The sequence below is a fragment of the Antechinus flavipes genome, chromosome 2 (assembly GCF_016432865.1).
Source record: "Antechinus flavipes isolate AdamAnt ecotype Samford, QLD, Australia chromosome 2, AdamAnt_v2, whole genome shotgun sequence".
Taxonomy (NCBI): Eukaryota; Metazoa; Chordata; class Mammalia; order Dasyuromorphia; family Dasyuridae; genus Antechinus; species Antechinus flavipes.
Genome location: NC_067399.1, coordinates 92,198,255 through 92,212,327, shown reverse-complemented (window position 1 = coordinate 92,212,327; position 14,073 = coordinate 92,198,255). Strand labels below are relative to the sequence as shown.

The following is a 14,073-nucleotide window of genomic DNA, read 5'->3' as shown; positions in this document are numbered from 1 at the left end:
CTCATTTTATCTTCATGACGGACCCTGTGAAGTCAGTGCTATTATTATAGCATTCTACTGATGGAGAAACAGAGATGCAGATATAAACAAATTGCCTAAAAGCAACAACTCAAATGTCTGAAGAAAGAGTTGAACTCCTTCCTTATTTCAATTCCTTCTTTCTCTCTTCCACTTAGCCACCTCTGTAAGAACAACTAATGGACTTATGCTATTAGTTTGAAATAAGAATTTGAACCTGAAAAGTATTATTACATTTTGGCTACATGTAAAGAGTTCCTGGTCAAATTAAATATTAATTTTGCTACCATACATAATGTCTCACTTGTGTAAAAAGTTTCCTGGTGTATATATTATTATTCAATAAAATATAATACATAGTGTATAAAGACAAAATTTTCGAATCGTGTTTGAAAAAGAATTAGGAGTAATGTCATCAATGATACCAGTTTTTAAGAACTATAAAAAAGTAAGAACTATAAAAAAGTATGAGCCTACCCATCATATTAGTAACAGTTATCCATTCTACATCATGATTTTTTCCATTGCAGTTTCCATATATTGTGGGTCAGCATAAACAATTAAATGGGAATTTTTTGGGAGTTTTGGGAAAGCTGCAGCTGAAGCCCAGATGATAACATAGAACTTAAGACCAAATATGTAGTCCAGATTTTATAGTAAAATATTGCAAACAGCTTAAAAGGAAAAAGAAAAAATTCAGGCTTCTTTCTCTGGTATAAAGATAGGGCCAAAAATTTTTTACTTCGATTTTCCAGATAGTGGGGGTTACTATGCCCCTAGGCTTTGCAATGTGGAAGGGATAACTGTATGCTATTATTAGAATTGACCTTTTACCAATGCAAATCTACATCTGTAATTTAAATTCTTATAGAAAGTTGCTTAGAGTACAGAGAAGTTGACACTTGTACAGGAGCACACAATCCCTCTGTCACACCTGAGACTTGAACTCAAGTCTTCTCTATTATGCCATAGTACCAAAGTATTATTATTGAGGTTGTTTTTAATAATTAAGGAAATTGGGAGGAATTTAATCCATCAATCTATTCCTGTATATGTTGTGCTATCTGATCTTATATGTCTAAGATTTTTATACCATAAACATTACAATAAATTCTTTATTTGAACAAAATACAAACTAAGAAATTATTTGTATAGATCATTTTATGATAAGTATAAAAAGGAGGGATTTTGCTACATAAAGTTTGAAAACCATTGGCATAGATGCTAAGACCTCTTTGCCTTCTGACACAAAATCTTGAATCCTGATAATATCACCTGGGACAAGATGGCATCTGAGAACCTTGAGAGGTCTATATTTTACAATGGATTGTTCATCTATTCTGTTCTAGTCAGTCTGGCTACCATGCTTTATGTCATTGTTTTTATTCAGAGTCCTGGGTTAATAGGATCTTTGAAAGAAGCTTTTTGATAATAATGCATCTAGTTCCAAATAATAGTCAAAAGGAATCCTGCCTATTGTGATTCCATAAATCTTATAAAAAAGCTAGAAGGGCAGCTAGATGGCACAGTAAACAGAGTACCAGTTCTGCAATCTGGAGGACCTGAGTTCAAATGTGACTTCAGGCACTTAATACTTACTAGCTGTGTGATCTTGGGCACTTAACCCCAATTGCCTCCCCCCACAAAAAAAAAAACTGATTAGATTAGTGGTCAAGGAATGGGTCACAAATCATTTCTCATCTTTCCACTTGGAGCCGATTGATCTTAAGAGGCCTCCTTCCCTCCAAAACATCTGATATTGATCTTGAAAGACCCCCCCCTTCCCCTATAGGTGGTGTATGAAATTCCTTTATCAAGGAAGAAGAAAATGCATTTTGAGAAGAGCCTGAAAAAAAGCATAGGAGAGGGAGCACAGGAATAAAGTGTTAATCCTTTCTTCAGAACATGTTTGGGAGTGGTGGAATTGTCTGATGCTTGAGAATAAGAAAGAATACCAGGGGGGAGGAATCAGGATGGGAAAGGGGAGGACAACTTCGCCTACTTGAAAGTTAAGTTTCCATGGTGGACCCATCAGGTCGGCAGAGCAGGGGGGCACAGGACGTAAGACCACAAGGTTTTAATCAAACAGAGCAGAATGGCAGCAATGCAGAAGAGGTAATGCTTGGTGAAGAGGAAGAAGATCATCTCCTTGGTGACGTAGATGATGTGAATGAAGATGAAGCAATACAGGAACATAGCAAACTGATTCTGGGGGAGTAGGAGGTCCTGGAATCCTCCTGGGAACTGTAGGGAGAAAAAAGAGACTGAAACTTGACCTAGCCTCAAGTCACAGGGATAGCTGAAGGATCCTACCTGCTGTGCACCCGGGCAACCATTGACTATAGCTTCAACAATCATCTCCATTCTGCCTTCCCCTTGAATCTGGGAAGATGGGGCCATCTCCCTCCCCCCCAGTAATCTTTCCCAGGCTGGGCCAGCTATCTCTGTGTCACCCCTTTGGGCATCAATGTCGCTGATATTTGACAATTGGACTCTAATCTTAAGTAGAGACCAAAATCAATTGTATAAGAATACAATAGGAGAAAATTGGTTTGGAGTCAGTTCGGCACTAACTCAATATGAGCCACGAATGGATACTGAAAAAGCTAATATGATTGGAGCTCTTTGTACAATGCTCTGTCACCATATTCAACCTCATACTTAATCAACTTCCAGCAGAATTGTAAGACAAGAGTGAGCTTGGGTTGCTTTGTGGCCACATTGGGGAGATTTATTTATGATTTTTTTCCCCATAAAAAAAACCTATGAGAGTCCTATTGCCAGTTCCTAGTTCCTACAAGGCCAGGAATCTGTCACTGATATGATGGGAGAAAATAAAACCATACCCAAGTAGGGTCATTAATGGATCTATATCAAGGTAAAGGATGATCTTTAAAAAGTATGTCACAGTAGAGTACCAGCCCTGAAGTCAGGAGAACCTGAGTTCAAATCTGATCTCAAACACTTAAACTTCCTAGCTGTGTGACCCTGGACAAGTCACTTGACCCCAATTGCCTTAGCAAAAAAAAAATAGTATGTCCCAGGATTCTGAACATATTTTGCCTTATTCAACTATTGTATTAATAATTTGATTATACATAAATGGCATATTCTTCAAATATCAGGATATCATAAAGCTAGAATTATAGTTTAATAGCTAATAGAGTAGATAAAATCAGAATACAAAAATATTAATAGGCTATAGCAGTTGGCCAAAATTAATAATAAGTAAACTTCAATATTTTCAAAGATCCAAATATAATTTCTTTGGCATGGATTTTCCAACAACCAACAAAGATCTCACAATTGCTCCTACACTTTAGCAGATTGTCTTTGTGGGTTGCTGTGGTTGGAAAAAGGAACAATAATAATAACAATTGAATTGTTGACCAACTTGGTGCTGAATCTTTTTAGTAAGTAGGCTGATCCTCAGTGTGACTCTTGCTCAAACTATTTAAAAAATGGTAGGCCCTACTGCTATTTGTGAAACTCTAGCATTAGCTTTCTAGAACTCAGGGCCAACTCTATTCCAAGATGAGGGAGAGTAGCAAAATTATAATGGGTTAATACAGACTCAAATTCTATGTTAGTAGAACACAAATACTGGCAGGTATCACACCACCAGGATGAATGAGCCTTTGAATATGGACAGGGTGAAAGACTGTTCATTTTCTGAGGCAAGTCTAAACTAGTTTGGAGACGCTTATCAGCAAGTAGATTATTTTGTCACAGATTCTCAAAGTCCATTCACTAACTTGTAGAGTGGTTGTGATTTTTGTATAAGGAAGGAGTGCCCACATTGGTGAAATCATAGCTCCTTGAAATACAGAAGAACAGAAAATCTGATATTTTATGTCACTGATCAATTGTTCAAGAAAAGAAAGTGGGAGACCTGGCATGACAGCAATTCAAAAGACTACCAATTCAATATGAGCCAACAATATGATTGGCTATTGAAAAAGATAAGGATTCTATTGAAAAAGTTATAGTGTTACAGATTCAAGGGATAAATATAGGTCTCAAATATTGGTCTGAATGCTATTGAAGAATTGCTTACAACTTTGGACATCACATTTTATGAAATTGATTTAAAAATGCTTGAAATGCATCAATAAACTAGAATAGTTCTAAACAAAAATAATTATTGAAAGCATTCAGGTTTTTTAATTTGAAGAGGATTGTGAGGGGACATGATATTTAAAAGATAATCACATAGGAATTTAATCAATCAAACATTCTTTATCACCAAAGCTTGGAATTAGGACTAATGAAAGACAAATTTTCATTCAATAAAAGAAGGAACTTTGTAACAGAGCTGTCCAACTGTCCATTAGTGGGCAGCCCCCAGAAGTGAGTGATGAATTCTTCATGACTGGAAAAGTTCAAATAAAAACTGGATGGCCATTTGTCAGTAATGATTTACTGACATTTAATTTACTGCATTTAATCAAGAATGACTTCCAAGGCCCCACCAACCTTCAAGGCTCCATGATGTTAACAAAACTCCATGTGAACTAATGCGGGCCTAGTATTAATATGTCTGTTTTACAGATAGGGAAACCGAGGCCCAGCAAGGAGAGTGACTTGTTAAGTTCACATTAGAAAGAACTCTGATATTACCTTTCAAATGAATGTATGCTTCTCAAGGGGAGGGACCGTGTTTATGTCTTTCTTTGTATTGCCAGCATACAGTACAGTGCTAAAGGGCTAACACAAAAGTAGTAAAATAATTTACTTGGTGACTTATTGTCTCTAGAGTAGGAGGAGTGTGACTTTAGGAAAAGTGCCTTAATCACAATTTGCTCTTCAATGAATTCAATGACCTCAGATAAAAGGTCATTTCCAGTTCTTAATCTAGGGAACTTTTTCCTGATCCCGATTCCCTTTTTTTGTCCTGATACTGGCTCCCCTCGGCTGAGTGATGGACACCTGCAGATGCCCCCCCAGGTCCCTGGCGAGCCCCTTCGGGCACCTACCAGCCGGGGTGGTGCCTGCCGATGCAGCTGCTCCATCACCTCCTCATGTTGCCGCTGGCGCTCGTTCTCCTCGTGCAGGTACTTCAGTCTGGTCAGTTCAAACTCCATCCTCACCTTCTCCAGCTCCATCTCCGTGCTATGTTCCATCACCCCCTCCCGGAGCACAGCTGAAGGCTCGGGCTCATCGCCTGCGGGCCCTTTACCTGGAGCTGGCTTCGAGGAAAGAGGCTCAGCCACCTGCATCTTCATCTGCTTCACTTCCTCTTGGGGGCTGCCCTCCACACTGGCCCCACCGTCCTCCAGGAAGTCATAGGAGGAGTCTTGGGTCACATATGGAACCTCCTGCAAAAGTGGACACAGAGAGAGAGAGAGAGAGAGAGAGAGAGAGAGAGAGAGAGAGAGAGAGAGAGAGAGAGAGAGAGAGAGAGAGAGAGAGAGAGAGAGAGAGAGAGAGAGAGAGAAGAGAAAAAAGATAATAGAAGAAGAGGAAAAAAAGAAAAGATATGATGAGGAGCTGGGATTTGAAATACCTTAGGGGATCCTCCCTCCCTTGCCCCTGGTCTCTCTTCCTTGATTGCCCATCCATCTACCTGGAAGGAAAAATATCGAATCAACTCATTGACACTAAAAGTGTTGTCTCAGGGGGCCTTGTGAGTTTTAAAAAGTGGGCAGGCTAAGGAGCAAAATTCCCACTGGGGGAGTTTCAGACCTGAAACATGTTGGGGGAGGGGGGTGGAGAATGGGAGAGATGGGCAATGACATTGGAGCAAAGGAGTAAGGAGATCTGGATTCTATAGTCCCTCCCTGCTCTGTCACTGCGTGATCTTAGAGAAGTTACTCTTACTTCTCTGATTTCCTCATCTATAAAATGAGGGACTTGGACTAAACTCTTTCCAGCTCTAAAATTTTGTGATTCTATGACCTCTATCAACATGAGGTCAGCCCTACACTGTGTGCCATGGGGGGTACAGATGATGGAAGAGACATGGCCCCTCCATGGGGGGATCTTCTGTTGTGAGGAGGCAGGTTTTAGGCCCCTCCCCTCTTAGTTGGGAGGAGGCCAGCCTATGGTCCCCACCTGCTTTTGTGAGGGGACAGACACGGTCCCACCCACCTGTTGTGAGGAGGCTAGACAGAGGTCCCCACCCTGCTGTTGCAAGGAGCTGGACATGAGTCCCTCCCATCTTTTCAGCAGGAACTTCACTCCATTGATTGGAAAGAACACCCTGGATTTGGAGGCAAAGGATCCCTTTTCAAATCCTGGTCATTGTTACTATCTGCAGATATCTCTTTGAACCCCAGGTTTTGGTTTTATTTTAATCTTATTTAAATTAATTTAATAATTTAATTTTCTTATTAAATTATTAAAAATATTTGAAATGAAGGGGCTGTTCTAAATCAAGAGTTGTTTACCTTTTTTGTATCATGGATCCCTTTGGTAGTCTGGTGAGACTTTGGGCCCCTCCTCAGAATTACAAAGAAAAGCAATTATAATGAGTTATATATACAGACATAAATAATATGATATGCACATGTAGTTACAAATATCTACATATAGACATGTGCATACATACAACACAATATACATGCATATGTATGCATTATATATATGTACATATCTGTATGTATACACACACATATATACGTATGCAGTTATCCCTTCCACACAACAACTTTCCTTTACCACAGTTTCAATATATTGAGGTTTGGCATGTGAAATTAAATGGGAATTTTTTGGGAGTTTTATGGAAGCCACATTCAAGACACAAAGGCTAGCAGATGACGCAGAAAAAGTTCAGAAACATATACGTATAGTATTGTATAATATCAATATATTTTTTATTTTAATACCATAATAATTCAGACTTTTCTAGTATGAAAGGAAGGGCCAAAATTTTTATATGCATTTTCCAGATTGTTGGGATGTTGCACCCCTCCCCCTGTGATTTAGAACAAATAACTGTACACACATACACATATATACATAAAATCAAGTCTCTAGACTTGTTCACAGAGATTGTGCCCTTCTTTTCTAGATGAACTTTAGGTGTTTTTTCCCCTCCTAAGACAATTGGGGTTAAGTGACTTGCCCAGGGTCACACAGCTAGGAAGCATTAAGTATCTAAGTCAGGTCCTCCTGTCTTCAAGGCTGGTGCTCTCTCCACTGCCCCACCTAGCTGTCCTTTTAGGGTTTAGAATTCTGAATTCTATGGTTACTTGGTAGGAATAGTGAGCAGAAAGGGGTGAAAAGTAGGTAAAACACGGAGGGGGAAGAGGCACTCAGAAAAGTGGGCAGTAGGCATTGTGGAACAACTTTGCTGGTTTCATTGTGTTTTGTTTTGTTTTTGAGAACAGAATCCAGGAAACAGTGAAAGACACCAGGCTCCCAATAAGTCAGTCAACAAGCATTCATTTATTGAGTGCCTACAACGTGCCAGTTAAGCATTGGGGATACCAAAATAAGGCCAAAAAAACCCAGTCTCTGTTCTCAAATAGCTCACAGTCTAAAGGAGAGACAACACGAAAAGAGCTTTGTATAAAAAAGGAGATATATGTGTGTGTGTATATATATATATATATGTATATATATATGCATATATATATATATTTATATATAAGCAAGTTGGAGAGATAATCTCAGAGGAAAGGAACTTAGACTGAGGCCTGGAGAAAAGCTTCTTGTTGAAGAAAGCTAAGTTAGCTAAGACTTGAAGGAATCCATAGGAAATGATGAGATCACCAAGGGAAATTGTGCAGAGGTAGAGGAAAGCTCAGGGAGAGTCTCTGGGGCCCCTCATGGTTAATGAGTATGATCTGAATGTAAATCCGACAGAGACTGAGGGTAGGTAAGATAGGAAGGAGGAGAACTAAGACGGTGGTCATGGTCAGTGTCACAAAAACCTAGAGAGGTGCAAGTGTCAGCAAGGCTAGAAAGAGATCAATGAAGTATATTGTTTTTCCAATTTTTTTTTCATCTTATTCAACTCTTTGTGGCCCCATTTGGGACTTTCTTGATAAATACTGGAGTGCTTTGCTTTTTCTTTCTCCAGCTCATTTTACAAATGAGGAAACTGAGACATACAGGGTTAAGTGACTTGTCCAGGATCACACAGCTAGTAAGTATCTGAGGCTAGATTTGAAGTCAGCAAGATGATTTTTCCTGACTCCAGGCCTGACATTTAATCCAGTGCACCACCTAGTTGCCCAATGAGGGATTCAGTGAGATATAGAAGGAGCATCCTTGGGTCTCTAGGAGCTCAAATATATTTGGATAACTCCAATCCTCTGATTGCCCCTATTTAATGATTCCCCAATCAGACCGCTAAGAAGTCTGGCCTGGGAGAGGGTAGTCAAGGCCTAGAGTCTTACTCTTACCGTGGAAAGCCCTAACTCTGTCAGGATGGGATGGTCGATAGGACATACCGGATCAGTCAGAGAGCTCTCACTCTCATCATCCTTAACCTTCATAATTTCTCTGATCTCTGCTGTCATCTGAGCAACCAAATGGACTTGATTTAAGCAAAGGAGCACTTTCAGAGTCCTGGTTTGGTCTCATCAGGTTCCACCTTAGCCATCATCACAATCCCCTGCCCTCATAATATCCTGCATTCTACCAGTTGCTAGGGGCCAGGACTAGAGATTTCTTTACTCAGAAACAGAGAAGGTCATTGATGACTTGGGATAGTGTACGGTTCTCTAGAAAGGCTTCCTTGCTTCAAAGTCTCTGTCTTTCTCTCTGTCTCTCTCTCTTCAACTGACCTGCAAGGGAACTTAGAATTCTACTGTTAGAACTCCATTCCTTTGGGTTAATACTGCCATTCCCAAACATTACCTTACTTCTGTCTCTTTCCTAGTGCTTAAACCTAGGGTTGAGCATGCCGTTCCATCGGTATCTTCTAAAAGGAGCTCTTCTTTGCCCAACTGAAAAATTCTTCATCCAATCACCAACTTTTTCATTGCAGATATCTTCAGACCTAGCTAGCCTGATTCTTATGGTATCATCAGATCTGCACTTAAAACCTTTCTATCTTGTTTTATATGACCTAGCAGAACTTGTGCCTTGCTAATGTAAGGATCCACCCATGATCATCTCCAAAGGATGCTGAGGTAGGGATTAGAGGTGAACTTCAGAGGAGATCTCAACCTATAATCAATCTATCAAAAGGGCTTGTAGCCCTCATTCTCTCTTAAATGCCTTTTCATTGTAGAATAATGGAGAATTAAACATGTAGCATTTAGAGTTGAAAGAGACTTTTGGGTTGTTCAATCTAGTCATGTTTGATTCTTTACGATCTCATGGATCACAATATATCAATACAATTCATGGGGTTTTCTTGACGTGTATTTTTCCATTTCTCTCTCCAGTGGATTAGGACAAACAGAAGTTAAATGATTTGCCCAGTGTCATATGGCTGGTATCTGAGGATGAATTTGAACTCAGGTTTTCCTAGTTCCATGCCCTGAACTCTTCACTGAGTCACTTAGCTGCCTCTTGGAAGAGACCCTAGAGATTTTATCCCTTTAAAATTAACAAATATTTTATGAGGCATTTTCTCATTCACTGTGATTCAATAAAAAAAATTAACATATATGTACATATATTTACACATATATATGAGAGACAAAGACAGAGAGACACAGAAAGACAATAAGAGACAGAGAGACAGACAGAGAGACAGACAGAGACAGAGTTTATTTCTTCTGTAGAGAAGAATTGAGTAGCCTGACACACAGACATGTATTATCTTGTGTTGGCTAAGGGCACCCTCTTGTGGTCATGTCTAATTTCTTCAACGTCTGTGTTGGGAAGAGTAAAGGAAGATTGGGGATAGAAAGATATCTGATATGGGTGGAGATTGTGGCTACTCCCTAGCTTGGCTCCTTGTTGAAAAGGAATGGACATCAATGAGGTGGTCTCCTTTTCTTAATTGGAACACATAGAAAGCAGTTTCAACTTCTAAAATAAAGTCTGTTCTTCCAGTTTTCATGCCCCAGAAAAAGAATTGAGGTTAGGATTTATATCTGGACCTTTGGGCAACAAATGGGCAGATCTCGAGAAGAGAGCCGAATCTAGAGTCCGGGAATGTGGGTAACCAGAATCAAGTAGGAATAGCAGCTTCTCATTGGGGTCCAGATTATAGGACCTGAGGCTGAGATTTAATTAAAGCCTTAGGTGACAAGACACTGGAAGCTTGGGACCCAAGAGAAGGTCTTAATCTTGGAAAAGTATCAAGTTATCAGTGAGCCACAGCAAGGACTCAGGCATGGAGGAGTGTGGTGAGAATAAAAGAGGACACAGACCTAGGACTCCAGGTCCTAAGTTGATAGCATGCTGGACTTTCAGGAAGATCTGAGTTCAGATCTAACCTCATTGGCTGATGGATAGTTGTCCTTCGTGGTCAAAGACCACCAAAGTGACATCACTATGTTGGTACGGTGTGTCTGGCTGTGGTGGATCAAACCGATATGGGCTTAGAAGGTGCTACTGCAGGTCAGACACAAATAGTCTCTATGAACATTTGGAGTGGAGATGTCTCTAAATTTGTGCATCTCACATTTGAGCTACAGCAGTTCTGCTTTGCTCATAGACAATGCCTTCTTTGATGTGGGCACACTGTGGTGAGTGGTCCTATGCCAGTGTCTCCCGTGTCTCCTAATTGAGACCTTGAGAGTGTCCTTTGTATTTCTTTTTCTGACTAGTGAGTGCTTACCTTGTGTAAATTTTGTCTTTTAGGCAAATTTATGATTTGTATTCAAACAACAAGACCAGTCCATCAGAATTGTGTTCTGTAAGTAGAGTCTGAATGTGTGATGGTGTAGTCAGGTCAAGGTCAGCTCTGTGGCACAGAGCAGTCAAGAAGACTCATTTTTATGAGTTCAAATCTGGCTCAGATACCTACTGACTGTATGATATTGGGCAAGTTAGATTTATTTGCCTCAGTTTCCTTATTTGTAAAATGAGCTGGAGAAGGAAATGGCAAACCATTCCAGTATCTTTTTTTCATTTAATCTACTAAAAATTTAAGTTCTATATGTACATTCATTTTTTACATATTTTCACATGACTCATACTGAGAAAAATCAGAAAAGGGAAAAACCACGAGAAAAAAAATAAAGGCAAAAAAGGTGAAAATAGTAAGTTTCAATCTGCATTCAGTCTTTGTGGTTCTTTCCTGGATACAGATGGCATTTTCCATCCAAAGTTTATTGGTCATTAAATTGAGAGAAGCCAAGTCCATCATTTTTGATCATCACACAGTCTTGCTGTTATAGTGTATAATGTTTTCCTTGTTCTGTTTGCTTCACTCATCATCACTTCATGTAAATCTTTCTTGGCTTTTCTAAAATCAATCTGTGCATTATTTCTTATGGAACAATAATTTTCCATTACTTTCATAATCCATAACTTATTCAGCCATTTCCCCAATTGAAGATCATCTACTCTTTTTCCAATTCTTTGCCACCACAAAAAGAGCTACTACAAACATTTCTTCTCATGTAGGTCTTTTCCCCTCTTATGATTTCTTTGGGATACAGACCCAATCCACCCTAGTATCTTTGCCAAGGAAACCCAAAATGGGGTCACAAAGAGTCAGACACGACTGAAAAATGACTGAACAACAATGACAATTGTCAAGCCAAATTAGCACAAAGACTCAGAATCAATCCATACTAAGGCTACATCTCAGCCTCAGAGGCTGCATTAAATGCACAATCATCTGTGAACAAAAAGTTGTGCTCCTTCCATTTTAGTCTTGGTTTGTAGCCTTTTCAAGTTAAATAATTTATGGTTAACACAATAGCTATTCCTTTCATCCTCATTGAAGATCTCCAACAGCATCACTGAAAACAGGCTAAAAAGCATGGGAGCAAGCACAAAACTCTGCTTTCCTTCATTGGTGAGTGGGAAAGCGTGGGAACACTGTCCATTATCCAGAACCCATGCAGGTGTGCCTTTCATGAAGCTGGTGTACAATATTGGTGAAGTTTGTACAGCTAAATTTTAAATTTTGTCATGATCTTCCACAAACTCTTACAACTGATAGTATCAAAGTCCTTGCTCAGATCAACAAATGTGTTTGATCTGCTCCTGATATTTCTCCTGGAGTTGTCAGGTAGCTAACAATATATCAACTATTCCTTGACTCTTTCTGAAATGACACTGGGTCTTGGATAGAGGACTTGGATCAGCCAGTTAAGGATGACTTTAGCAAGAATCCTACCAGTAATGATTGGGGTGGGGGGAGGGAGAGAGGAAGGTAAGGAAGAAGAAAAAGAGGAAGAGAAGGCGAGGGAGAGAAGGAGGGAACAGGAGAGAGAGGAAGAAGAAGGGAAAGAGGGAGGGAGAAGGAGGGGGAGGGGAGAGAGAGTAAGGGAAGTGAGGGAGAGAGATAGGGGAAAGAAAGGGAGAGAGATAGGGGAAAGGAAGGAGAGAGAGAGAAGGAGAGAGAAAGATGGGGGAGAGAGAGATAGAGAAGAGGGAAAGAAAAAACATTTTAAAAAAAGAGAAGAGGGAAAGAATGGAAAGAGAAGGGAGAAAGAGATATGGGGGGAGAGAGGTGGGGACAGAGAGAAAGGGGAAAGTGGAGAGAGAAGGAAGGAGAGAGAGAGAGAGAGAGAGAGAGAGAGAGAGAGAGAGAGAGAGAAGTGAGGAAGAGAAAAAGAGGGAGAGGGAGGGAGAGAGAGATGGGGGGAAGAGAGATGGGAAGAGAGAGAAGGGAAAAAGTGGAGAGAGAAGGGAAGGGGAGAGAGAAAGAGAGGGATAAAGAGAGAGAGAGAGAGAGAGAGAGAAAGAGAGAGAGAGAGAGAGAAAGAGAGAGCCCTCCCTTACTCCCTGATTGTCATAGAATAACTAATTTCCTTTTCTTTGTAGAAATGGACAGTGAAAGCATCCTTGAAACTGGGGGAATAACCTTTTCTTGCCATATAACTTAGAAGATTTCAGTCAGTTTTTGTATGAGCAGAGGCCAAGTCTCTGTAGGAATAAAATCAGCACCAGTTATTTTGCCACAAGAGAGGAGCCCAAGGCATTCAGAGCTTCAGTTGTGAGTTTGGCTAATCTCAAACACTTACTGATTATATGATCCTTGGCAAGTCACTTAAATTCTGTTTACCTCAGTTTTTCCATTTGTCAAATGGGGATCATTATAAAATCTACCTCTTAGTTTTATTGGCTCATAGTAAGTGCTGTGAATGTTGTTCTGATTATTAATTGTGAGATGGAGAGTTTGGGAGCACAAGTAACTAAGAGTTGAGCCATGTCACTGGACCCTCATCAGAGTGGGATAAATAGCCACCCTGAATTAAGGCAGTGCCAGTGAGCGACTGAAGGGAAGCTCTCTAAAATCTCCCTTGGCTACTAGCAGGATTGGCCAGAGAATCTGAAGAGCTATAGGTGGAGGTTAAATGATACTAGTTTTGAATGCTAGCAAAACAAAGGGGCAGGACCAACCAACTGTCAAGCATTATTTTAAGATTTGCAAAGAGCTTTGCAAATGTTAACTTGCTTAATTCTTGCAGCAATCCTGTGAGATAGGTGCTATTATTATTTCACTTTACAGTTGAGAAAACCGAGGTAGCTAGAAGTTGTGTCATATATTTAATAAGTGTTTGAGACAGGATTTGAACTCAGGCTTTGCTGATTCCATGTACTTCACTCTATTTACTATGCATCTTAAGCTATGTACATACTCATTATATGTTCATATGTGTGTTTGCCCCTGGCATTTGGCAGGACTGTGAAGTAAACCAATTTTATTTTCTGTATTCCTGCCTCCCACTTTTTATTGACCCTCTATAGATGTGTACATAACTATCATCTTGCTGCCTGCCTTCCTTGAAAAATGGACCATTTATGAAAGATCGCTAGGTAATGAAGTGAAGAGATTTTTAAACTTGGGGTCAAGAAGATCTTAAAGTTTCTAGCTTGTGACATTCTCCACAAGTCACCTGATCTCTGCCAATCTCTCAGGTTTCACATTTGTAAAATGATGACAATAATAGATCACCTTCCCTGTGTTGTATTGAGTATCAACTGTGATATTGCACAAAATGGTAGAAATGCTAGCTATTATCATTG

The 14,073-nt window shown here is 39.8% G+C and overlaps 1 protein-coding gene across 5 annotated transcripts; it reads right to left on the bottom strand.

The window, feature by feature from the left end:
• Positions 1–1,889: 1,889 nt before the first annotated feature.
• TMEM247 (transmembrane protein 247) lies at positions 1,890–8,518 on the bottom strand. Of its 5 annotated transcripts, none has more exons than XM_051982927.1 (3): positions 8,418–8,518; positions 4,995–5,336; positions 1,890–2,262 (listed from the first exon to the last, which is right to left on the bottom strand). In XM_051982927.1, exons 1-3 carry the CDS (start codon positions 8,484–8,486, stop codon positions 2,050–2,052), a joined length of 624 nt encoding a protein of 207 aa, XP_051838887.1. In that variant the 5' UTR covers positions 8,487–8,518; the 3' UTR covers positions 1,890–2,049. The 5 variants fall into 5 exon arrangements, with proteins under 5 accessions (XP_051838887.1, XP_051838886.1, XP_051838888.1 ...); XM_051982926.1 differs by having other exon boundaries at positions 8,370–8,501; XM_051982928.1 differs by lacking the exon at positions 8,418–8,518 and adding an exon at positions 5,943–6,050.
• Positions 8,519–14,073: the final 5,555 nt, after the last annotated feature.

What these genes read in the sequence shown, in the direction of transcription:
- TMEM247 (XM_051982926.1), bottom strand. Translation starts at nt 8,486, where the DNA reads ATGACAGCAGAGATCAGAGAAATTATGAAGGTTAAGGATGATGAGAGT. An exon ending in CAGAGTTAGGGCTTTCCACG is followed by an intron (nt 5,337 to 8,369) that starts GTAAGAGTAAGA and finishes CCACTTTTGCAG; the next exon opens with GAGGTTCCATATGTGACCCA. An exon ending in GGCAGGCACCACCCCGGCTG is followed by an intron (nt 2,263 to 4,994) that starts GTAGGTGCCCGA and finishes TTCTCCCTACAG; the next exon opens with TTCCCAGGAGGATTCCAGGA.